Genomic DNA, 27177 nt, shown 5'->3' on the forward strand with positions numbered 1-27177 from the left:
TAGGCCTCAAATGCGCATGGCGCTCTCACTTTGGAGCCCTGTCGTATTTCAAGGCAACAGTTTAGGGCCACATATGGGGTATCGCCGTTCTCGGGAGAAATTGTGTTACAAATTTTGGGGGGTATTTTCTGCTTTTACACTTTTTAAAAATGTAAAATTTTTGGGAAAACAAGCATTTTAGGTAAAAAATACATTTTTTTTTTACAAATGCAAAAGTCGTGAAACACCTGTGGGGTATAAAGGTTCACTTAACCCCTTGTTACGTTCCCCGAGGGGTCTAGTTTCCAAAATGATATGCCATGTGTTTTTTTTTTTGCTGTCCTGGCACCATAGGGGCTTCCTAAATGCGGCATGCCCCCAGAGCAAAATTTGCTTTCAAAAAGCCAAATGTGACTCCTTCTCTTCCGAGACCTGTAGTGCGCCAGCAGAGCACTTTCCACCCCCATATGGGGTGTTTTCTGAATCGGGAGAAATCGGGCTTCAAATTTTTAGGGGTATTTTCTGCTATTACCCTTTTTAAAAATTAAACATTTTTGGGAAAACAAGCATTTTAGGTAAAAATTATTATTATTTTTTTTACATTTGCAAAAGTCGTGAAACACCTGTGGGGTATTAAGGTTCACTTTATCCCATGTTACATTCCCCGAGGGGTCTAGTTTCCAAAATGGTATGCCATGTGTTTTTTTTTTGCTGTTCTGGCACGATAAGGGCTTCCTAAAGGTGACATGCCCCCCAAAAACCATTTCAGAAAAACGTACTCTCCAAAATCCCCTTGTCGCCCCTTCCCTTCTAAGCCCTCTACTGCGCCCGCAGAACACTTTACATAGACATATGAGGTATGTGCTTACTCGAGAGAAATTGGGCTACAAATACAAGTAAAAATGTTGTCCTTTTACCCCTTGTAAAAATTCAAAAATTGGGTCTACAAGAACATGTAAGTGTAAAAAATGAAGATTGTGAATTTTCTCCTTCACTTTGCTGCTATTCGTGTGAAACACCTAAAAGGTTAAAACACTTACTGAATGTCATTTTGAATACTTTGGGGGGTGTAGTTTTTATAATGGGGTCATTTATGGGGTATTTCTAATATGAAGACCCTTCAAATCCACTTCAAACCTGAACTGGTCCCTGAAAAATACTGAGTTAGAAAATTTTGTGAAAAATCGGAAAATTGCTGCTGACCGTTGAAGCCCTCTGGAGTCTTCCAAAAGTAAAAACTCATCAATTTTATGATTCAAACATAAAGTAGACATATTGTATATGTGAACCAAAAAAAATGTATTCGTAATATCCATTTTCCTTACAAGCAGAGAGCTTCAAAGTTAGAAAAATGCAAAATTTTCAAATTTTTCATCAAATGCAAGGATGCAAGTATCGACAAAAATTTACCACTATGTTAAAGTAGAATATGTCACAAAAAAACAATCTCGGAATCAGAATGATAACTAAAAGAATTCCAGAGTTATTAATGTTTAAAGTGACAGTGGTCAGATGTGCAAAAAACGCTCCGGTCCTTAAGGCCAAAATGGGCTCCGTCCTGAAGGGGTTAAATTTTCGTAAAAATTTTCGTCAAAAATGTTTGTCTTTTTTTCGTAGGGATTGTGAAGCTTTGGTGAGTACTCATGCATCAGCCAACTCCAGCCTGTGTCATTGAGGCAATATATACGTAGCACACGCTGTCCTAAATTTCCGTAAAAATTTTTCGGCAAAATTTTTTGTCTTTTTTCTTAAGGATTGTAAAGCTTTTGTGCGTACTCATGCATCAGCCAACTCCAGGCTGTATCATTCAGGCAATATATGGTTTACTGATGGCGCTGCTGGGCCTGGGAATTTAAAATTTTCTCATAGGTAGCACCCGCTATCCAAAATCTTTTTCAAAAATTTCAAAAAATGTTGTGTTTTTTTGGGGGGATTGTGAAGCCCTATTGTGTACTCATGAATCAGCCAACTCCAGGCTGTGTCGTTCAGCCAATATATGGTTTACTGATGCCACTGCTGGGCCTGGGTCTCGGAATTTCAAATTTTCTCATAGGTAGCCAAAATCTTTTTCAAAAATTTCAAAAAATGTTGTGTTTTTTTGGGGGGATTGGGAAGCCCTGCTGTGTACTCGTGAATCAGCCAACTCCAGACTGTGTCATTCAGGCAATATATGGGTTACTGATGCCGCTGTTGGGCCTGGGTCTGGGAATTTAAAATTTTCTCACAGGTAGCACCCGCTATCCAAAATCTTCGGTTTAAATTTCTTAATTCATCTTTTAAACTTATGGATTGTGAAGGCCTAGTGCCTACTCATGCTGCTGGCAATTCCGGGCTGTGCCATTCATCCACTATATGGTCTCCTCATGCTGCCAACACCTCCATGCTGTGTCATTCAGCCACTATATGGTCTCCTCATGCTGACAACCAGTCCATGCTGTGTCATTAAGCCACTATATGGTCTCCTCATGCTGCCAACACCTCCACGCTGTGTCATTCAGCCACTATATGGTGTCCTCATGCTGCCAACACATCCACGATGTGTCATTCAGCCACTATATGGTGTCCTCATGCTGCCAACACCTCCACGCTGTGCCATTCAGCCACTATATGGTCTCCTCATGCTGACAACCAGTCCATGCTGTGTCATTCAGCCACTATATGGTCTCATGCTGACAACCAGTCCATGCTGTGTCATTCAGCCACTATATGGTGTCCTCATACTTCAGCTTCATCCAAGCTGTATCATTCAGCCACTATATGGTGTCCTCATGCTGCCAACACCTCCACACTGTGCCATTCAGCCACTATATGGTGTCCTCTTGCTTCAGCTTCATCAAAGCTGTGTCATTCAGCCACTATATGGTCTCCTCATGCTGCCAACACCTCTACGCTGTCATTCAGTCACTATATGGTCTCCTGACACTGATGCCACCACCAGGCTCTGTCATTGTGCTGCTGTGCGGCAGTGATTCTAAAAGTGAGGCCGGTAATCTGCATAACAGTATTATTTCACTAACCCAGCACACTCCATATGCGTTTTAGAACACAGCAAACTGTTCTATACCCCTATAGAGGCTGTATGTAGGCTAGAAATAGCCTTTTTTAATAGCGATTCGCCGCGAAAAAATTGGAAACAAACTTTTTCGGAAAATTCGGCGAATTGTCTGAATCTAATTTTTGAAAAGTTCGCTCATCTCTAATCCGGTATTGTGGTATGGGAAAAATTCACATCGTACAGAAAAAACATACCGGTATTTGGTATGAACCGGTATACCGCCCACCACTAGTGTTACGTACCTAGCGTTTGGCCGTGCTATGAATAGCGCAGCCCGAGAATGTACGCATGATCCGGAAGTGGAGGTGACCTCAGTCAGCAGTGTGGTGTCCCGGTACCGTATTACATGACGTACCTAGTGTAGAGGTCCCCAAAGTCAGAGCAACTACGTTCAGGTAGGGTTCCTCAGGTGGAGCAGCCCCTAGTCGCCTCTTCTCAAGTCTAATTCTCTAATGTTAATATGTTTATATATTTAATAATAATATATATTTTATAATAATGTATAGTACTTACCTTGTTTAGTGTCGCAGGACCTTCGGTCATGTGACCATGTTAATATCCTCTATGGAATGTTAGAGGACCTTTGGAGGTCCGTGGGTGACGTGTTACCCACAAGCCTTTTTAAAGGTGATTGACATCAGTATGGACCAATTAGCACTAGTCCAGCCCCTGCCCATATAAGGGAGCTGTGTCCAATTACAGCTCTCTTAAGTTGCTGCTCTCGTGGATGCCGGACTAGCAGGACGGTTCAAAGACATGCTAGGTCTGAAAACCTACTGGCCTCAGCTGAACCAAAACTGTGAGTTCTAATCTAAATCCTGCTAATGCTAGCGTGACTACTGGACCGCAACTAAATCCCCTAAATCCAGTGGAACAGCGCACAATACTTAAAGACCCTAAATGCTAAAGTCCCAACCTTTGTCAATCTCCAAGGAAAGCATTTGTTAACCTTAGAGACTGTTCGGTTATTGAAGCTTTCAGAGAATCTTCAGTAAAAGTTAATCCTGTTTCAGAAAACTCTCCGGTTGTGGACAATCTATTATTTTATACCTCCCTATCGCTCTTGGGAAGAGTGACGGTAGGACAAGAATTACTGAGGAGGCATCACCCTGGCGTCACGAATAGCAAGGGTTAACAAGCACCCTTTAATTACCGCACAGCTACACCCCTCAAACCCTATATCCCCCCGGCTATCTTATAGCTTTTTGGCGTCTCACGAACAGGATACGGGTGTGTGCCTCCAGCTGTTGCCACCAAGTAAAGTGTACTCCCCCCGATGTAAGAAACTTTATTTATATACTGCTAATCTCCTTCAAAGTTACGGGACTGTGTTTCTGGCGCTGTGTGCAAGAAGTGCGCATGAAAAGTAAGGGGGGAGGTGAAAAGTACTGCTGAGCTACGATTCGCAGCGCAAGGGGTTAAAGGCAGCACTAGTCCTTCCCGCGCGCGCGATCATGAAACTCCACCCACTGAGGTCATCGGAGCCGCGGCAGCCATCGTGGCGGAGCCTCAAACCAGAGAACTACAGAAAGGCATAGCTAGAACAACAAAGAAACTGTCACGATGCCGGCTGGCAGGTGGTGGATCCTCTGTGCCAGAGAGGGATTGGCGTGGACCGTGCTAGAGGATCGGTTCTAAGTCACTACTGGTTTTCACCAGAGCCCGCCGCAAAGCGGGATGGTCTTGCTGCGGCGGTAGTGACCAGGTCGTATCCCCTAGCAACGGCTCAACCTCTCTGGCTGCTGAAGATAGGCGCGGTACAAGGGAGTAGACAGAAGCAAGGTCGGACGTAGCAGAAGGTCGGGGCAGGCAGCAAGGATCGTAGTCAGGGGCAACGGCAGAAGGTCTGGAATCACAGGCAAGGAACACACAAGGAACGCTTTCACTGGCACTAGGGCAACAAGATCCGGCGAGGGAGTGAAGGGGAAGTGAGGTGATATAGGGAAGTGCACAGGTGTAAACACTAATTGGAACCACTGCACCAATCAGCGGTGCAGTGGCCCTTTAAATCGCAAAGACCCGGCGCGCGCGCGCCCTAGGGAGCGGGGCCGCGCGCGCCGGGACAGAACTGACGGGGAGCGAGTCAGGTACGGGAGCCGGGGTGCGCATCGCGAGCGGGCGCTACCCGCATCGCGGATCGCATCCCGGCCGGAGGTGGTAACGCAGCGCCCCGGGTCCGTGGAACCGACCGGGGCGCTGCAGTGAGGGAAGTGTAGCGAGCGCTCCGGGGAGGAGCGGGGACCCGGAGCGCTCGGCGTAACAGTACCCCCCCCCTTGGGTCTCCCCCTCTTCTTGGGGCCTGAGAACCTGAGGATCAGACTTTTGTCCAGGATATTGTCCTCAGGTTCCCAGGACCTCTCTTCTGGACCACAACCCTCCCAATCCACTAAAAAAAAAGTTTTTCCTCTGACCTTCTTAGAGGCCAAGATCTCTTTGACAGAGAAGATGTCCGAGGAGCCGGAAACAGGAGTGGGAGGAACAGATCTAGGAGAAAAACGGTTGAGGATGAGAGGTTTAAGAAGAGAGACGTGAAAGGCATTAGGGATACGAAGAGAAGGAGGAAGAAGAAGTTTGTAAGAGACAGGATTAATTTGACACAAAACTTTAAAAGGACCAAGATAGCGTGGTCCCAACTTATAGCTCGGGACACGGAAACGGACATATTTAGCGGAGAGCCATACCTTGTCTCCAGGGGAAAAAATGGGAGGAGCTCTTCTTTTCTTATCTGCGAATCTCTTCATGCGAGAAGAAGCCTGTAAGAGAGAATTTTGGGTCTCTTTCCATATGGTGGAAAGATCACGAGAAATTTCATCCACAGCGGGCAGACCAGAGGGCAAGGGGGTAGGGAGGGGGGGAAGAGGGTGACGGCCGTACACCACGAAAAACGGAGATTTGGAGGAAGATTCAGAGATTCTGAAATTATACGAGAATTCGGCCCAAGGTAGAAGATCTGCCCAGTCATCCTGGCGGGAGGAAACAAAATGTCGTAAATAGTCACCCAAGATCTGGTTAATTCTCTCTACTTGTCCATTGGATTGAGGATGGTATGCAGAAGAAAAATTTAATTTAATCTTGAGTTGTTTACAGAGAGCCCTCCAGAATTTAGACACAAATTGGACGCCTCTATCCGAGACGATCTGTGTAGGCAACCCGTGAAGACGAAAAATGTGTACAAAAAATTGTTTAGCCAGCTGAGGCGCTGAAGGAAGACCAGGAAGAGGGATGAAATGTGCCATTTTGGAGAATCGATCAACGACCACCCAAATAACAGTGTTGCCATGGGATGGGGGTAAGTCAGTAATAAAATCCATACCAATCAGAGACCAAGGTTGTTCGGGGACAGGTAGAGGATGAAGAAAACCAGCGGGCTTCTGGCGAGGAGTCTTATCCCGGGCACAGATAGTGCAGGCTCGCACAAAGTCCACCACATCAGTCTCTAGAGTCGGCCACCAATAGAAGCGAGAGATGAGTTGCACAGATTTCTTAATGCCCGCATGACCTGCGAGATGGGAGGAGTGACCCCATTTGAGGATCCCAAGGCGTTGGCGTGGAGAAACAAAGGTCTTTCCTGGAGGAGTTTGCCTGATGGAGGCTGGAGAAGTGGAAATCAGGCAGTCAGGAGGAATGATGTGTTGAGGAGAGAGTTCAATTTCAGAGGCATCTGAGGAACGAGAGAGAGCATCGGCCCTAATGTTCTTATCAGCAGGCCGAAAGTGAATTTCAAAATTAAATCGGGCAAAGAACAGAGACCACCTGGCCTGACGAGGATTCAGCCGTTGGGCAGACTGGAGGTAGGAGAGGTTTTTGTGATCGGTGTAAATAATAACTGGAAATCTTGATCCCTCCAGCAGATGCCTCCATTCCTCAAGTGCTAATTTAATGGCTAGAAGCTCTCGATCCCCGATGGAGTAGTTCCTCTCCGCCGGAGAGAAGGTCCTGGAAAAAAAACCACAAGTAACAGCATGCCCGGAAGAGTTTTTTTGTAGAAGGACAGCTCCAGCTCCCACTGAGGAGGCATCAACCTCCAATAGGAAGGGTTTAGATGGATCAGGTCTGGAGAGCACGGGAGCCGAAGAAAAGGCAGACTTGAGTCGTTTAAAGGCGTCTTCCGCTTGAGGAGGCCAAGACTTGGGATCGGCATTTTTTTTTGTTAAAGCCACAATAGGAGCCACAATGGTAGAAAAATGTGGAATAAATTGCCTGTAATAATTGGCGAACCCCAAAAAACGTTGGATGGCACGGAGTCCGGAGGGGCGTGGCCAATCTAAGACGGCAGAGAGTTTATCTGGGTCCATTTGTAGTCCCTGGCCAGAGACCAAGTATCCTAGAAAAGGAAGAGATTGGCATTCAAACAGACATTTCTCTATTTTGGCATAGAGTTGATTATCACGAAGTCTCTGAAGAACCATACGGACATGCTGGCGGTGTTCTTCAAGATTGGCAGAAAAAATCAGGATATCGTCCAGATATACAACAACACAGGAGTATAGGAGATCACGAAAAATTTCATTAACAAAGTCTTGGAAGACGGCAGGGGCGTTGCATAGACCAAAGGGCATGACCAGATACTCAAAGTGTCCATCTCTGGTGTTAAATGCCGTTTTCCATTCATCCCCCTCTCTGATGCGGATGAGATTATAAGCACCTCTTAAGTCCAGTTTGGTAAAAATATGGGCACCTTGGAGACGATCAAAGAGTTCAGAGATGAGGGGTAGGGGGTAGCGGTTCTTAACCGTGATTTTATTAAGACCGCGGTAGTCAATGCAAGGACGTAGAGAGCCATCTTTTTTGGACACAAAGAAAAATCCGGCTCCGGCAGGAGAGGAGGATTTACGGATAAAGCCCTTTTTTAAATTTTCTTGGACGTATTCAGACATGGCAAGAGTCTCTGGGACGGACAGAGGATAGATTCTGCCCCGGGGTGGAGTAGTGCCCGGGAGGAGGTCAATGGGACAATCATAAGGCCTGTGAGGAGGTAGAGTCTCAGCTTGTTTTTTGCAAAAAACGTCCGCAAAGTCCATATAGGCCTTAGGGAGACCGGTTACATGAGGAAGCACAGGGACACGGCAGGGTTTACTGGGAACCGGTTTTAAGCAGTCCTTGGAACAAGAGGGCCCCCAACTCTTGATCTCCCCAGTGGACCAATCCAGGATTGGGGAATGGAGTTGAAGCCAGGGAAGTCCAAGAAGGATTTCAGAAGTGCAATTGGGGAGGACCAACAGTTCAATCCTCTCGTGATGAGATCCGATGCACATTAGAAGGGGCTCCGTGCGGAAACGTATAGTACAGTCCAATCTTTCATTGTTTACACAATTGATGTAGAGGGGTCTGGCGAGACTGGTCACCGGGATGTTGAACCTGTTGACGAGAGAGGCCAAGATAAAATTTCCTGCAGATCCAGAGTCCAAGAAGGCCACAGCAGAGAAGGAGAAGGCAGAGGCAGACATCCGCACAGGCACAGTAAGACGTGGAGAAGCAGAGTAGACATCAAGGACTGTCTCACCTTTGTGCGGAGTCAGCGGACGTCTTTCCAGGCGGGGAGGACGGATAGGACAATCCTTCAGGAAGTGTTCGGTACTAGCACAGTACAGGCAGAGATTCTCCATGCGGCGTCGTGTCCTCTCTTGGGGTGTCAGGCGAGACCGGTCGACCTGCATAGCCTCCACGGCGGGAGGCACAGGAACAGGTTGCAGGGGACCAGAGGAGAGAGGAGCCGGGGAGAAGAAACGCCTCGTGCGAACAGAGTCCATATCCTGGCGGAGCTCCTGACGCCGTTCGGAAAAACGCATGTCAATGCGAGTGGCAAGATGGATGAGTTCATGTAGGTTAGCAGGGACTTCTCGTGCGGCCAGAACATCTTTAATGTTGCTGGATAGGCCTTTTTTAAAGGTCGCGCAGAGTGCCTCATTATTCCAGGATAATTCTGAAGCAAGGGTACGGAACTGTACGGCATACTCGCCAACGGAAGAATTACCCTGGACCAGGTTCAACAGGGCAGTCTCAGCAGAAGAGGCTCGGGCAGGTTCCTCAAAGACACTTCGAATTTCCGAGAAGAAGGAGTGTACAGAGGCAGTGACGGGGTCATTGCGGTCCCAGAGCGGTGTGGCCCAAGCCAGGGCTTTTCCAGACAGCAGGCTGACTACGAAAGCCACCTTAGACCTTTCAGTGGGGAACTGGTCCGACATCATCTCCAAGTGTAATGAACATTGGGAAAGAAAGCCACGGCAAAACTTAGAGTCCCCATCAAATTTATCCGGCAAGGATAGTCGTATTCCAGAAGCGGCCACTCGCTGCGGAGGAGGTACAGGAGCTGGCGGAGGAGATGATTGCTGGAGCTGTGGTAGTAACTGTTGTAGCATAACAGTCAGTTGAGACAGCTGTTGGCCTTGTTGCGCAATCTGTTGTGACTGCTGGGCGACCACCGTGGTGAGGTCAGCGACAACTGGCAGAGGAACTTCAGCGGGATCCATGGCCGGATCTACTGTCACGATGCCGGCTGGCAGGTGGTGGATCCTCTGTGCCAGAGAGGGATTGGCGTGGACCGTGCTAGAGGATCGGTTCTAAGTCACTACTGGTTTTCACCAGAGCCCGCCGCAAAGCGGGATGGTCTTGCTGCGGCGGTAGTGACCAGGTCGTATCCCCTAGCAACGGCTCAACCTCTCTGGCTGCTGAAGATAGGCGCGGTACAAGGGAGTAGACAGAAGCAAGGTCGGACGTAGCAGAAGGTCGGGGCAGGCAGCAAGGATCGTAGTCAGGGGCAACGGCAGAAGGTCTGGAATCACAGGCAAGGAACACACAAGGAACGCTTTCACTGGCACTAGGGCAACAAGATCCGGCGAGGGAGTGAAGGGGAAGTGAGGTGATATAGGGAAGTGCACAGGTGTAAACACTAATTGGAACCACTGCACCAATCAGCGGTGCAGTGGCCCTTTAAATCGCAAAGACCCGGCGCGCGCGCGCCCTAGGGAGCGGGGCCGCGCGCGCCGGGACAGAACTGACGGGGAGCGAGTCAGGTACGGGAGCCGGGGTGCGCATCGCGAGCGGGCGCTACCCGCATCGCGGATCGCATCCCGGCCGGAGGTGGTAACGCAGCGCCCCGGGTCCGTGGAACCGACCGGGGCGCTGCAGTGAGGGAAGTGTAGCGAGCGCTCCGGGGAGGAGCGGGGACCCGGAGCGCTCGGCGTAACAGAAACAAAGAGTGTGGCAGAAGATCGAAAGTTTTAAAGAGCCAGCACGGTGTAAAACCCTGAGGCGCAGGTCGCTAGGTTAAGATCTTGGCTGGGTTCTACTCAACTCCCAATCATCGCACTCAAGTTCCAGCTCAGCACACTCAATTTCCAGACCAGCGCTCTCAAGTTCGAGATCTACACACTCAATTTCCAGATCAGCGCTCTCAAGTTCGAGATCTACGCACTCAAGTTCCAGATTAAGGAACAGCTACGTCAGTTAACCCCTTAAGGACGCAGGACGTAAATGTACGTCCTGGTGAGGTGGTACTTAACGCACCAGGACGTACATTTACGTCCTAAGCATAACCGCGGGCATCGGAGCGATGCCCGTGTCATGCGCGGCTGATCCCGGCTGCTGATCGCAGCCAGGGACCCGCCGGCAATGGCCGACGCCCGCGATCTCGCGGGCGTCCGCCATTAACCCCTCAGGTGCCGGGATCAATACAGATCCCGGCATCTGCGGGAGTTCGCGATTTAAATGAACGATCGGATCGCTCGCAGCGCTGCTGCGGGGATCCGATCATTCATAACGCCGCACGGAGGTCCCCTCTCCTTCCTCCGTGCGGCTCCCGGCGTCTCCTGCTCTGGTCTGTGATCGAGCAGACCAGAGCAGGAGATGACCGATAATACTGATCTGTTCTATGTCCTATACATAGAACAGATCAGTATTAGCAATCATGGTATTGCTATGAATAGTCCCCCATGGGGACTATTCAAGTGTAAAAAAAAATGTAAAAAAATTTAAAAGTAAAAGTAAAAAAAAAGTGAAAAATCCCCTCCCCCAATAAAAAAGTAAAACGTCCGTTTTTTCCTATTTTACCCCCAAAAAGCGTAAAAAACATTTTTTATAGACATATTTGGTATCGCCGCGTGCGTAAATGTCCGAACTATTAAAATAATATGTTAATGATCCCGTACGGTGAACGGCGTGAACGAAAAAAAAAAAAAAAAGTCCAAAATTCCTACTTTTTTAATACATTTTATTAAAAAAAAAATTATAAAAAGTGTATTAAAAGTTTTTTATATGCAAATGTGGTATCAAAAAAAAGTAGAGATCATGGCGCAAAAAATGAGCCCCCATACCGCCACTTATACGGAAAAATAAAAAAGTTAGAGGTCATCAAAATAAAGGGATTATAAACGTACTAATTTGGTTAAAAAGTTTGTGATTTTTTTTAAGCGCAACAATAATATAAAAGTATATAATAATGGGTATCATTTTAATCGTATTGACCCTCAGAATAAAGAACACACGTCATTTTTACCATAAATTGTACGGCGTGAAAACAAAACCTTCCAAAATTAGCAAAATTGCGTTTTTCGTTTTAATTTCCCCACAAAAATAGTGTTTTTTGGTTGCGCCATACATTTTATGATATAATGAGTGATGTCATTACAAAGGAAAACTGGTCACGCAAAAAATAAGCCCTCATACTAGTCTGTGGATGAAAATATAAAAGAGTTATGATTTTTAGAAGGCGAGGAGGAAAAAATGAAAACGTAAAAATTAAATTGTCTGAGTCCTTAAGGCCAAAATGGGCTGAGTCCTTAAGGGGTTAAAGGGCCAATTCCGTTTGCCGAAATGTCGGATCCAGCAGCGGCAATACCGCTTTCAGAACCTGCTCCACCTCCAGGACCTGCTCTAGCACCTGCACCCCCTATTCAGCAAGATGGTGGTGCTCCAGTGGTCTCATCAGCAGGACCAACGCAGTTGGTAGGACCAACACAGTCAGCGGGGCAAGTCCAACCCGATTCATCTCCAACTGCTGCCCTGACCTCCAGAGCGCCCGCTGCCGCACCTGTTTTTCTGGGAAATCCTGTCCTTCCATACTACAACGGTGATCCGTTTACATTGAGGGACTTCAAGGAGAAGATATCCAGCCTCTTTGCTTTTTATGCTTTCTCCCCTCATCTACAGGTGCAGTTACTTACTGGACAGTTGCGGGGGCCTGCATAAGAGGAAGTACGCACATGGCCCAAGGCCGACAAGGCTACAGTAGAGAAAATCTTTCAAGTGTTCGAGTCTCATTCCCCCTCTGAGGTACGTCTAAGGCTGTATGAGCGACGTCAGAAGCCAGGTGAGACTCTCCGGGCCTATGCTGTAGCCCTGCAGAACGTATTAGAAGCAGTACAAAAGCTAGATGGTATTACACCCGATAAGGGTAACAGGGTGCTGATGGACAGGTTCATAGATATTGCACAGAATAAGTGGGACAAGGCCCAACTGAGGATGCTGGCAGCCCAGAACCCCGATATGGCTTTCCCTGCCTTCAAGAGGTTAGCCATCAGAGTAATAGACTCAGGGCCCGAAGCAGAGGAAGTTAGGCCCCCCCTACTGAATCATTGGGGGCCCTGGCCCCGGCCATAACTACACCCCCACCGGCAGCTGCCTCCACCCCCTCTAGTCCCTGGGCTAATGACTTACAACATGTACGACAAGACATTGATCAGTTAACTAAGGCTGTTAAAGAGATGGTGGGCAGGGCTAGCTCACCATCCAATGAACCTGCCCCTCGCCCTGTCCGACCACCTAGTACCCCTCCTGTGAGGCCACCTGGGACTCAACGACCTGTGGATGCTGGACTAGCAGGACAGTTCTGCAGCTGTACCAAAACCTTAAGTTCTAATCTAAATCCTGCTAATGCTAGCGTGACTACTGGACCACAACTAAATCCCCTAAATCCAGTGGAACAGCGCACAATACTTAAAGACTCTAAATGCTAAAGTCCCAACCTTTGTCAATCTCCAAGGAAAACTGCTGTTATGCTTAGAGACTGTTCTGTTATTGAAGCTTGCAGAGAAGCTTCAGTAAAAGTTAATCCTGTTTCAGAAAACTCTCCGGTTGTGGACAATCCATTATTAAATACCTCCCTATCGCTCTTGGGAAGGGTGGTGGTAGGACAAGCATTACTGAGGAGCCCTCACCCTGGCGTCACAAATAGCTAGGGTTAACAAGCACCCTTTAATTACCGCACAGCTACGCTCCCCATTCCCTACATCCCCCAGGCTATCACAGCAGCACACCTGCTGCAGCCAGCGGGACCTCAGCGGTGATGTGCCGCACATGGGATTGCGGCCACGTGACCACCCCGAGCGGCGCTAATCACCGCAGATACATCATGCGACCGAAGCCTCGTGCCTGCCCATAGCCACCGTAGTGTATATTCTGGGCGTCACAACAGCGCCCATGGCAACCTGGAAACTAGCGCATTCGTAACAACTGATAGGCAACAAGCAGGGAACTGACACATATAACATTGAAACAAGGCAACAAGTACCACAAAGTGACTGAAATACAACAAGCCACTTATGCGTGAACACTTACCACCACCAGAAGAAGGATGAGCCACAGTGATACAAGAGACTGCAACAGAAAAAACGTGTATTAAATGATTATTAAAATAATACATAAATGGAAATGTAATCATAATATTATATATATATATATATATATATATATATATATATATATATATATATATACATGTACACCTGCATGGTAAGTGCAGTACACAACCACATTGGGTTGTGAAATACCAAAACACTATGTGAAATAACAAGTGAAGAGTGTATATTGACCTATAAAGAATGGCATACAAACAATATCACATTTCATCAGTGCCTGAATAAAGTAAACAGGGGGGGGGGGGTATAGATGATATTGGCCAACAACGTATCAATAGTTTTTTTTTTTTTAATAACAGGAAGGTTGCCCTCCTCTGCACCCTCTCCAGTTCTGCCATGTCCCTCTTATATACAGGGGCCCAAAAATGCACACAATACTCCATATGTGGTCTAATGATTTATACAGAGGTAACTATGTCCCTGTCCCGAGCCTCTATTACTCTCTTGATACATCCTATGACCTTGTTAGCCTTGGCAGCCGCTGCCTGGCACTGATCACTAAAGTTGAGCTTAATTTCCACCAGGACCACCAAGTCCTTTTTGGTAGAAGTTTTACCTAATATCTTATTATTTAGCACATAATTGTACATTTAGCTTTTACAGTCCAAGTGCATAACCTTACATTTATCAAGATTAAACATCATTTGCCATGTCTGTGCCCCGCGCCTCCAGCTTCCCTAGATCCCTCTGTAATATTATATTATCCTCCTCTGTATCATCTATAGAAAGTTCTATCTTGCTCCGCAGGAGTCACAACGAAGTCACAAGCCTCAAAACTTGTAAACAGGAAGAGTGAGAAAAAAAGTTGAGTGCAAAATTCCTTCCTTACTTAAGGGAGTGTCCCGCACATACGAGCCTGGATATATACTGCCTGGATGTATACCATTCTGCCTGGATATATACTGCCTGGATATATACTGTTCTGCCTGGGTATTAAATCGACATCTAGATTCACTTCATAACTTATTTTTTTCTACAGAAGAAAAGTTCCCTCCTTGGACTGGACATGTTTCCCTCTTTTTGCAGCTCTTCCCCTCTCTACCAGATGGTAAATGTAAGTTTTTTGTTGTGGATTTGCTGTGTTTTAGGGAGAGCGGAGACTTTGTGTTACACTTTGGGCTGATTCTGTAAGATGTAGTGCAGTTCTCAGCTTTACGCTTGGGATTTTTAGTCTACTTTTATGTTTTTATTTTTTTTAATTTACTGTATACTGCGCCCCTACTGATTGTATTAGTTTGTACAATTTCAGCAAACAGCCATCGGGGGGCAGTATTATCTGAAAAACGGCTTAGCGCACATAGCACAGATAGACTCTCACTGAATGAAATTTATGGACTTTCACAATACATCTGGCTCTTCATGGTTTATATGGGAACCCTTCACAGGAAAGCACATAGTTCTCAGGGGAGCCCTTCTGCTCCCTTCGTTCTAGCAATCGGTGGGGGTCTTAGCAGCCGACCCTCACCGATCACAGTGGAAAGTTCCGGTTTACTTTAAGGAATGTGATTTCTGGAATCAACCTTATTACCCTAGGACAGTAAAGGGCCCTTGACTTATATTGATTACCAAACCCCCAGGGCGAAAGCCCGGAGTACAAAACCCCTTTTAGAACAACCCCTATAATTTAGCTTTTATTGTATTTGATTTAAAATGATATTCCCCAACAGTGATTAAAATGAATTTCAGAACGGACAATGTAAGCCGTAATGATATAAGGGGTTAACACTCCATCTTGTGCCGCTTAGGCGGGCAATTGAGTGTTTTTTTAATACATCAGAATGGACGGGCTTAGGCGAGCAATTTAGTGTTTTTTTAATACATCAGAATGGACGGGCTTAGGCGGGCAATTGAGTGTTTTTTTAATACATCAGAATAGACGGGCTTAGGCAGGCAATTGAGTGTTTTTTAATACATCAGAACGGACAAAAGCATAGTGGTTAAAGGGGTATTCCAGGAAAAAACTTTTTATTATATATATATATATATATATATATCAACTGGCTCCAGAAAGTTAAACAGATTTGTAAATTACTTCTATTAAAAAATCTTCATCCTTTCAGTACTTATGAGCTTCTGAAGTTAAGGTTGTTCTTTTCTGTCTAAATCCTCTCTGATGACACCTGTCTCGGGAAACGCCCAGTTTAGAAGCAAATCCCCATAGCAAACCTCTTCTAAACTGGGCGTTTCCCGAGACAGGTGTCATCAGAGAGGATTTAGACAGAAAAGAACAACCTTAACTTCAGAAGCTCATAAGTACTGAAAGGATTAAGATTTTTTAATAGAAGTAATTTACAAATCTGTTTAACTTTCTGGAGCCAGTTGATATATATAAAAAAGTTTTTTTCCTGGAATACCCCTTTAACTCCTTATATCATTACGGCTTACAGTGTCCGTTCTGAAATTCCTTTTAACCTCTTAAGGACCCAGGACGTACGGGGACGTCCCCGCACCCTGGGCCTTAAGGACCCAGGACGTCCCCGTACGTCCTGGCGTTTTCCGGTCTCTGCCGCTCGCCGGGCAGAGATCGGAACTGGATGCCTGCTGAAATCCTTCAGCAGGCATCCAGGGCAAACGCCGAGGGGGGCCATGTAGGCCCCCCATGTCGGCGATCGCCGCAAATCGCAAGGGAAATCGCCCTTGCGATCTGCGGCGATACCGGTCTGATCGGGTCTCTGGGACCCGACCGCCCGGTAATTTCGCATGATCCCGGCTGTCACAGACAGCCAGGACCATGATGAAGTATCGGAGCGAGGTGGCAAGCCGGCCACCTCCTCCGATCCCCTGCGATCTGTCGGTTAGTGAACCGACCAATCGCAGGAGGGGGGGCGGTTACTTCCTCCCGTCCTGCCCAGCCCCTGAAAGTCGGGACAGGACGGGAGGAAGACCGGAGGACGCGGCGGGGGACGGGGGAGTGCTGGGGCCTGGCCCCGGTACTTACCTCGTCCCTGAAGACCCGGATCCCGGCGAGGAAGATGGCGGCGGCGGCGACAGGTGAGTTCCTCTTCAGCCGCGGTCGGGCCCTTTACAGCAATGCACGTCGCCGTAAAGCGACATGCATTACTGTAATAGGACCCTGTAAACTACAACTCCCAGCATGCCCAGACAGCCCTTGGCGTCTGGGCATGCTGGGAGTTGCAGTTTTGCAACATCTGGAGGTCCACAGTTTTTGGACCACTGTGCCCTTCCAGATGTTGCAAAACTACACATCCTCAGCATGCCCTTACTGTCCAGGCATGCTGGGAGTTGTAGTTCTGTAACATCTGGCCCTTCAGATGTTGCAGAACTACAACTCCCAGCATGCCTGGACAGTTTTGGCATACTGGGAGTTGTAGTTTTGCAACATCTGGAAGGGCACAGATTGGGAACCACTGTATTAGTGGTCTGCAAACTAGTCCTCCAGATGTTGCAAAACTACAACTCCCAGCATGCTGGGAGTTGTAGTTCGGCAACATCTGGCTCTAAAGATGTTGCCGAACTACTACTCCCAGCATGCCTGAGAATGTTTGGGAGTTGTGGTTTTGCAACAGCTGGAGGCACACTGGTTGGGAAACATTGTTTCCTAACTCAGTGTTTCCCAACCCGTGTGCCTCCAGCTGTTGCAAAACCACAACTCCCAAACATTCTCAGGCATGCTGGGAGTAGTAGTTTTGCAACAGCTGGAGGTCCCCCCCCTGTGAATGTACAGGGTACACTCACATGGGCAGGCGGCTTACAGTGAGTATCGGGCTGCAAGTTTGCAATGCAGCAAATTTTGCGCGGCAGCTCAAACTCGCTGTAACCCCCCCGCCCGTGCGACTGTACCCTAAAAACACTACACTACACTAACACAAAATAAAATAAAAAGTAAAAAACACTACATATACACATACCCCTACACAGCCCCCCTCCCTCCCCAATAAAAATGAAAAACACCTGGTACGCCACTCTTTCCAAAATGGAGCCTCCAGCTGTTGCAAAACAACAACTCCCAGTATTGCCGGACAGCCGTTGACTGTCCAGGCATGCTGGGAGTTTTGCAACAGCTGGAGGCACCCTGTTTGGGAATCACTGGCGTAGAATACCCCTATGTCCACCCCTATGCAAATCCCTAATTCAGGCCTCAAATGCGCATGGCACTCTCACTTCGGAGCTCTGTCGTATTTCAAGGCAACAGTTTAGGGTCACATATGGGGTATCGCCGTACTCGGGAGAAATTGACTAACAAATCTTGGGGGGCTTTTTCTCCTTTCACCCCTTATGAAAAGGTGAAGTTGGGGTCTACACCAGCATGTTAGTGTAAAAAAAATAAACTTTTTACACTAACATGCTGGTGTTGCCCTATACTTTTCATTTTGACAAGAGGTAAAGGGGAAAAAAGCCCCCCAAAATTTGTAACGCAATTTCTCCCAAGTACGGAGATACCCCATATGTGGGCACAAACTGCTCTGGGGGCGCACAACAAGGCCCAGAAGGGAGAGTGCGCCATGTACATTTGAGGTGATTTGCACAGGGGTGGCTGATTGTTACAGCGGTTTTGACAAATGCAAAAAAAAAAAAAACCCACATGTGACCCCATTTTGGAAACTACACCCCTCACGGAATGTAATAAGGGGTGCAGTGAGAATTTACCCCCCACAGGTGTCTGACGGATCTTTGGAACAGTGGGCTGTGCAAATAAAAAATGTTGTACAGCCCACTGTTCCAAAGATATGACAGACACCAGTGGGGGGGTAAATGCTCACTGTACCCCTTGTTACCTTCCTCAAGGGGTCTAGTTTCCAAAATGGTATGCCATGTGGGGGTTATTTTGCTGTCCTGGCACCATAGGGGCTTCCTAAATGCGACATGCCCCCCGAGCAAAATTTGCTCTCAAAAAGCCAAATATGACTCCTTCTCTTCTGAGCATTGTAGTTCGCCCGTAGTGCACTTCAGGTCAACTTTTGGGGTACCTCCATACTCAGAAGAGATGTGGTTACAAATTTTGTGGGGTATTTTCTGCTATTAACCCTTGCAAAAATGTGAAATTTGGGGGGGAAACACACCTTTTAGTGATTTTTTTTTATTTTTTTTTTACGTATGCAAAAGTCGTGAAACCCCTGTGGGGTATTAAGGCTCACTTTATTTCTTGTTACGTTCCCCGAGGGGTCTAGTTTCCAAAATGGTATGCCATGTGTTTTTTTTTTTGCTGTCCTGGCACCATAGGGGCTTCCTAAATGCGACATGCCCCCGAGCAAAATTTGCTCTCAAAAAGCCAAATATGACTCCTTCTCTTCTGAGCATTGTAGTTCACCAATAGTACACCTCAGGTCAACTTATGGGGTACCTTCATACTCAGAAGAGATGGGGTTACAATGTTTGGGGGGTATTTTCTGCTATTAACCCTTGCAAAAATGTGAAATTTGGGGGGAAACACACATTTTAGTGAAATTTTTATTTTATTTTTTTACATATGCAAAAGTCGTGAAACACCTGTGGGGTATTAAGGCTCACTTTATTCCTTGTTACGTACCTCAAGGGGTCTAGTTTCCAAAATGGTATGCCATGTGGGGGATTTTTGCTGTTCTGGCACCATAGGGGCTTCCTAAATGCAACATGCCCCCCAAAAACCATTTAAAAAAAACGTACTCTCCAAAATCCCCTTGTCGCTCCTTCGCTTCTGAGCCCTCTACTGCGCCCGCCGAACACTTTACATAGACATATGAGGTATGTGCTTACTCAAGAGAAATTGGGCTACAAATATAAGTATACATTTTCTCCTTTTTCCCCTTGTAAAAATTCAAAAATTGGGTCTACAAGAACATGCGAGTGTAAAAAATGGAGATTGTGAATTTTCTCCTTCACTTTGCTGTTATTCCTGTGAAACACCTAAAGGGTTAAAACGCGGACTGAATGTCATTTTGAATACTTTGGGGGGTGCAGTTTTTATAATGGGGTCATTTGTGGGGTATTTCTAAAATGAAGACCCTTCAAATCCACTTCAAACCTGAACTGGTCCATGAAAAATTGTGAGTTTGGAAATTTTGTGAAAAATTGGAAAATTGCTGCTGAACTTTGAAGCCCTCTGGTGTCTTCCAAAAGTAAAAACACGTCAATTTTATGATGCAAACATAAAGTAGACATATTGTATATGTGAATAAAAAAAAAATTATTCGGAATATCCATTTTCCTTACAAGCAGAGAGCTTCAAAGTTAGAAAAATGCAAAATTTTAAAATTTTTCATAAAATTTGGGGATTTTTCACCAAGAAAGGATGCAAGTTACCACAAAATTTTACCACTATGTTAAAGTAGAATATGTCACGAAAAAACATTCTCGGAATCAGAATGATAACTAAAAGCATCCCAGAGTTATTAATGTTTAAAGTGACAGTGGTCAGATGTGCAAAAAAAGGCCGGGTCCTGAGGTGTAAAATGGCTGGGTCCTTAAGGGGTTAATCACCGTTGGGGAATATCATTTTAAATCAAATACAATAAAAGCTAAATTTTTTCAGGGGTTGTTCTAAAAGGGGTTTTGTACCCCCGGTCTTTCGCCCTGGGGTTCTGTAATCGTGATTCCTGGAATGTTACGTGTTCTAGCATAGAGATTAGAGATGAGCGAATTTACAGTAAATTCGATTTGTCACGAACTTCTCGGCTCGGCAGTTGATTACTTTTCCTGAATAAATTAGTCAGCTTTCCGGTGCTCCGGTGGGCTGGAAAAGGTGGATACAGTCCTAGGAGACTCTTTCCTAGGAATGTATCCACCTTTTCCAGCCCACCGGAGCACCTGAAGGCTGAACTAATTTACGCAGGAAAAGTCATCAACTGCCGAGCTGAGAAATTTGTGACGAATCGAATTTACTGTAAGTTCACTCATCTCTAATAGAGATGCCGTCAGACCCCGTAATGACGGAGAGGCTGTGCTTTTTGCACCTTTTCTACAAACTAATATCCCCTCCCCCCCCAAAAAAAAAGGGTCAAATCAGATCTATAGATAAGTCTATAAGGTTCCAAATCATCATCATTCATTATCAAATATATTGTCATTCAGATAATGACGCACATGGAAATGCAGTCCTAGGTTTAAAAAAAGAAATAAAAATAAAATTAAAAATGTACGATATTACCGATAACAGAATTACCGTTGTTACATTAGAAAAAAAAAAACTCATCTCTGCTCCACCTATATATAGATATACACTTCATAGCCATGTGTTCATGGCCCTTTAAGACCAGACTTTCTGAAGTAGATGAAGTTGAGTGATCTCTAAATTAACTTTCTAGACATAAAAGATCAAAAGGGAAAAAATATAATGCCTGTATTAAAATAAAGTTGGGGTACAGAGGGTGCCGGGAGTCACTTACATATCTCAGCCAGGAGCAGCACCATTAAAAGCCGACCCATCTTCTGTGCAGACCGGCAGCAATGTGACTCAGGTCTGAGAAAATTATCTATAGTCCATAGGAGGGGGCGGAGCTATGACACCTCTTATCCAATCTGCATTCGGAAGCCAAGATGAGTCACAATCACTGTGGGTTATTGTTTTTTTTCCTTTTCATGCCTTCCCATCACTTCCCCCAAAACATAGAAGCACAGTATATTTCCTGAGACAGTTATCATTGTGATTTCTTAACGACTTTGCGCATTAAATCCATTTTACCTTCCATTCACATTTTATAAATATTTATTATGCGATTCGTTTTTTATCAGTTGTAGCAGGACGATTAAGAAAAGTAATAGGAATTAGGGATCGACCGATATCGTTTTTTTAGGGCTGATACCGATAATCGGTGGAGGTTAGGGCCGATAGCCGATAACTTATACCGATATTCCGGTAGAAGTTATCGGCTATTTATCCCCCCTCGACACCGCTGCAGAGCATTGATTTAAAGCGGGCGCTTTAAATCAATGCACTGCAGTGGCTTTTGCAGTGCCATAGGCCGCCGCCGCCACCACCCGCTTCTCTCCCCCTACCTGTCAGGGTGGTCCGGGCCATCCTTCCTTCCTGTAGTGTCCGGCGGCATTCCGGGTGGAGGGTGAACCGGTCCGGGCTGTCCTTCTTCTCCGGGGGTCCTCTTCTCCACTCCGGGCAGGCTCCGGCCTAGTACGCTGCATAGACGCCGCTGCGCAGTGACGCCCGTCACGGCGTAGCGGCGTCTATGCAGCAAACTAGGCCGGAGCCTGCCCGGAGTGGAGAAGATGACTGCCGGAGAAGGAGGACAGCCCGGACCGGTTCACCCGGAACGCCCCCGGACACTACAGGAAGGATGGATGGCCCGGACCATGCCCATTACGGGTAAGTTAAAAATTTTTTATTGACTCGAAGGGTGGGGGAGGGGCCCGACCGGTATAGCGGTATGGGCAAAAATCCATACCGGTATACTGCCCAGCACTACAGGGGGCGGTTGCGGTGCGGTGGGGGCGGTGGGGGGGCGGAGCACTATCGGCTTATCGGCAAGGTAATTGCCGATACCGATAATGCCCAAAATCGTGATTATCGGCCGATTATATCGACCATACCGATAATCGGTCGATCCCTAATAGGAATGCATTATTATTAGTAGTACTACTGGTAACGTATGATTATCAGTATTATTTGTAAGAGTTGTCATGGTTATCATTGGTAACATTGCAGCATTACTTGTATTATTAACCCCTTAAATGGGCACTGTCAGATACAAAAACTTTTGATATGTTGTAAAGCATGTATAACCAACAGGTTTTGCAATTGCTTTCATTAGAAAATTTTCAGCATTTCATACTGAAAAATCCAGTCAAACAACTGCCCCCCCCTGCCTGCTTGGACACATACTAGTCCTGCTGTGTCCATGAGTCATCACCTATGTCATGGACACACTTCCTTGATTGACAGCTGTGAGTGCAGGGCTCAGAGCTGGAGGAAAAATCCTCCCACTGTCAGCTTGTGTCCCACTACTGTCAGTGAGGACAAGCTGGGAGTTGTAGTTTTGCTAATGCTAGGGGAGATGTGAGCAGACAGCATACTGAGGGAGGGGGCGGAGACCTGTACAATGAGGCCACGCCTCCTATCTTTGAGAGCAATTCAGGCTAGTGAGCACATTAAAAGTGTAATAAAAAAATAAATAAAGGTGCTAGACACATAAAAATTAGATGTACATGGTCAGGATTAGGTACTGAGGGATGTATTAAATGTATTCATTTATTTATTTTTGGATCTGATGTGTAGGCTTTAACCTCTTAAGGACCCAGCCATTTTACACCTTAGACCATTTTTTGAACATCTGACCACTGTCACTTTAAACATTAATAACTCTGGAATGCTTTTAGTTATTCTGATTCCGAGATTGTTTTTTCGTGACATATTCTACTTTAACATAGAGGTAAAATTTTTTTGGTAACTTGCACCCTTTCTTGGTGAAAAATTCCAAAAGTTTATGAAAAATTTGAAAATGACAGTAAGGGCATGCTGAGGATGTGTAGTTTTGCAACATCTGGAAGGGCACAGTGGTCACCAAACTGTGGACCTCCAGATGTTGCAAAACTGCAACTCCCAGCATGCCCAGATGCCAAGGGCTGTCTGGGCATGCTTGGAGTTGTAGTATACAGGGTCCCATTACAGCAATGTATGTCACTTAACGGCGATGTGCATTGCTGTAAAGGGCCCGACCGCGGCTGAAGAGGAACTCACCTGTCGCCGCCGCCATCTTCATTGCCGGGATCCGGGTCTTCAGGGACGAGGTAAGTACCTGGGCTGGGCCCCATGCACTCCCCCGTCCCCCGCTGCGTCCTCCGGTCTTCCTCCTGTCCTCTCAGGACTTCCAGGGGCCGGGCAGCACGGGAGGAAGTAACCGCCCCCCCCCCCTGCGATTCGTCGGTTAACTAACCGAAGAATCGCAGGGGATAAGAGGAGGTGGCAGGCTTGTCACCTCGCTCCTATACTTCAGCATGGTCCTGGCTGTCTGTGACAACCGGGATCATGCAAAATTACCGGGCGGTCGGGTCCCAGTGACCCGATCAGCCCGGTATCGCCGCAGATCGCAGAGGCGATTTCCCTCGCGATTTGCGGCGATCGCCGACATGGGGGGCAGACATGGCCCCCTCTGCGTTTGCCCTGGATGCCTGCTGAAGGATTTCAGCAGGAATCTGCTTCCGATCTCTGCCCGGCGCGCGGCAGGGAACGGAAAACGCCAGGGCGTATGGATACGCCCTGGGTCCTTAAGAGGTTAAGGACCAAGGGTCTTTCCATTTTTACACTTTCGTTTTTTCCTCCTCACCTTTTAAAAATCATAACTCTTTCAATTTTGCACCTAAAAATCCATATGATTGCTTATTTTTTTGTGCCACCAATTCTACTTTGTAATGACATCAGTCTTTTTACCCAAAAATCTACGGCGAAACGAAAAAATTCCATTTTGTAAACTTTTCGAGGCTTCCGTTTCTGCGCAGTACATTTTTTCGGTAACAATGACACCTTATCATTATTCTGTAGGTCCATACGGTTAAAATGATCCCCTACTTATATAGCTTTGATTTTGATGTACTTCTGGAAAAAATCATAAGTACATGCAGGAAAATGTCATTTTCTGACCCCTATAACTTTTATTTTTCCATGTACGAGGCTCGTATTTTGCACAGTGATCTGAAGTTTTTATCGGTACCATTTATGTTTTGATCAGACTTTTTTTATCGCTTTTGATTAATTTTTTTATGTTATAAAAAGTGACCAAAAATGCACTATTTTGGACTTTGGAATTTTTTTGCACGTACGCCATTGACTGTGCGGTTTAATTAATGATACATTTTTATAGCTCGGACATTTATGCATGCGGCGATACCACATATGTTTATTTTTTTTTTTTTTTACACAGTTTTTTTTTTTCTTTTTAAATGAGAATGGGGGGTGATTCAAACTTTTATTAGGGAAGAGGTTAAATGACATTCATGATCTCTTTTTTTTTTTTAAATGTTTTTTTGCGATGTTACAGCTTCCATAGGCGACTATAACATAGCGCACACTGATTGCCAGCACTGTTCAATGTTATGCAATAGCATGGCATTGATCAGTGTTATCTGAGCTTGATTGCTCAAGCCTGGATCTCAGGCTTGGAGCAATCAAACGCCAATCGGACAGCGTGGATCATGGTGTCAAAAGGGTTAATACCGGACATCAGCCCGATCGGCGATGTCCGGTATTAGCCGGCAGGTCCCGGTTGCTGATATCAAACAGGACCCTGCAGATACGAAGCGCTTCCCATATCGGGAGCCTGCCACGTATGTTAATATACGTCCATGGTCGTTAAGGGGTTAAACAGGTAGTAGGAACATTATTATAGTTATCATCATTATTACTATTACTAATTTATTTGTGGCAAATCGCAATTAAAACCGGCTATTTCCGGGCTACAGAGAGCCTCAATAGGGGTGTAGAGCGCTGATATTCAGTATTACATGCAGATTACAGGTGTCGCCTTTACAGGCGTGTATATATATATATATATATATATATATATATATATATATATATATATATATATATATTAACACTAACAGGCCACTATACACTTTAAACAGTTAACATGTACATCAACGGAGTGCATCTATATTTTACTTTTCATAGAGAAGTACTCCCCTATACGGCTACAACAGAAACTTACGGAACACTCAATGGGGAGAATTTATCATTGTATATAGAGCTTTTTTAGGTGTATTTTTAAACGCAAAAATTTGCGCAGGAGGTTTTTTGCACATTTTTTTGTGCAAAATCTGATAGAATTTTTCATGGCCATGTCTACGGTTAAGTTTACCATAGAGCACTTTCTACTGTAGAATCGAATTTATTAACTGCAGGTTTTTTTTTATGCAAAAAAAATGCGCAAAAGCACTTTTCTTGCGCAAATATACACCACCTCGGAGGACACGTACCGAAGTGTCTATTTTGGGACAGTAAGGACTGCTACTCCCATCATGGACAGACTCTGCCATTGATGGGAGTTGTAGTCCAGGGGCTGAGGTGCAGATTGCAGCAGGTCATTCTGCAGAGATCTGCTGCGATCCGCATTTATTAACTTAAAAAGCCGGTGGTACATGCGTCCACACTGTGCTGCCCGCGGCTCCTGTATACACTGTCATAATTCATAATCCCCGCCGCCGCCGGGATACAGGAGCTCTGATTGGTGAAAAGGTATTAACCAATCAGAGCTCCCGGCGGGGATTATGAATTATAAGAACTGTATATAGGAGCTGGCGGGCAGTGCAGTGTAGCCGCATGTACCGGCAGCTTGTATAGTTAATAAATGCGGATCGCAGCAGGTCTCTGGAGAATGATCTGCTGCGATCTTCCCCTCTGCCCTTGGACTGCTACTCCTGTCATGAGTCTGTCCCATGATGGGAGTAGTTGTAGTACCGCAACGCTGAGGGATGGCACTTGCACATCCCCCGGCTGCGGGACTTTATAGGACCCCCATCATGGACAGACTCTGCCTATGATGGGAGTCGTAGTCCAGGGGCTGAGGTGCAGATCACACTGGGTCATTCTGCAGAGACCTGCTGCGATCCGCATGTAAGTTAACAAGCCGGGCGGTACATGCGGCTTCTATGTACACTGACATAATTCATAATCCCCACCGGGAGAGGGGAGCTCTGATTGGTCAATAGGTATTCTCCAATCAGAGGTCCCGTGTTCCAGCGGCGGCGATTATGAATTATGTCAGTGTATATAGAAGCCGCGGGCAGCACGATGTAGCCGCATGTACCGCCCGGCTTGCTAACTTAAATGCGGATCGCAGCAGATCATTCTCTGGAGATCCGCTGCGATCCGCATTTATTAACTATACAAAGCGGCGGTACATGTGTCTACATTGCGGCTTCTATATACAGCTGTCATAATTCATCACCGCCGGAACACGGGAGCTCTGATTGGAGAATCGCTACTGACCAATCAGAGCTCCCCTCTCCCGGCAGGGATTATGAATTATGTCAGTGTATATAGAAGCCGCGGGCAGTGCGATGTAGACGCATGTATCATCCGGCTTTCTAACTTAAATGCGGATCGCAGCGGGTCTCTGCAGAATGACCCGGTGCGATCTGCACCTCAGCCCCTGGATTACAACTCCCATCATGGACATAGTTTGTCCATGATGGGAGTAGTAGTCCTAAAAGTCCCACAGCTGGGGGATGTGCAAGTGCCATCCCTCAGCAGCGCTGGGGTACTACAACTAATCCCATCATGGGACAGACTCTGTCCCATGACAGGAGTAGTAGTCCAAGGGCAGAGGGACAGATCTCTGTTCACATTATGCGTTTTGCATAATGGGAACGGAGCAGTGTGTTCCCAAACAGGGAGACTCCAGCTGTTGCTTAACTACTGCCCCCCATGATGGGAGTTGTAGTTTAGCAACAACTGGAGGCTCCCTGTTTAGGAACATGCTGCATTATGTGCGCTCTTCCCAGGGGAGAGCGCAAAAAATGTACTAACCCATATTTCTTGTTTTTCTTTTCTTCTCATTTCAGATACGTAAATGCACAAGACTACGTCAGATCAGGTGGACTGCGACGATGACCAGCGTTTTTTTT

General features: G+C 46.2%; 1 protein-coding gene across 5 annotated transcripts in view; it reads right to left on the reverse strand.

Moving 5' to 3' along the window:
* The window catches only part of LOC130310990 (uncharacterized), a 44051-nt gene extending 23014 nt beyond the window's left edge, over nt 1-21037 (reverse strand). For 4 of the 5 annotated variants that reach the window (XM_056552473.1, XM_056552479.1, XM_056552461.1 and 1 more), the window contains exons 1-2: nt 20991-21037; nt 13589-13627 (exon numbers count right to left, since the gene is read on the reverse strand). In XM_056552473.1, coding sequence (XP_056408448.1) covers nt 13589-13627; nt 20991-21030 — 79 coding nt within the window. In that variant the 5' untranslated portion in view covers nt 21031-21037. Of the gene's footprint in view, nt 1-13588; nt 13628-14290; nt 14432-20990 lie in introns of those variants that run through there. The other variant, XM_056552468.1, reaches the window with a different exon arrangement.
* Nucleotides 21038-27177: the final 6140 nt, after the last annotated feature.

This window comes from Hyla sarda, chromosome 1 (assembly GCF_029499605.1).
Source record: "Hyla sarda isolate aHylSar1 chromosome 1, aHylSar1.hap1, whole genome shotgun sequence".
Lineage (NCBI taxonomy): Eukaryota > Metazoa > Chordata > Amphibia > Anura > Hylidae > Hyla > Hyla sarda.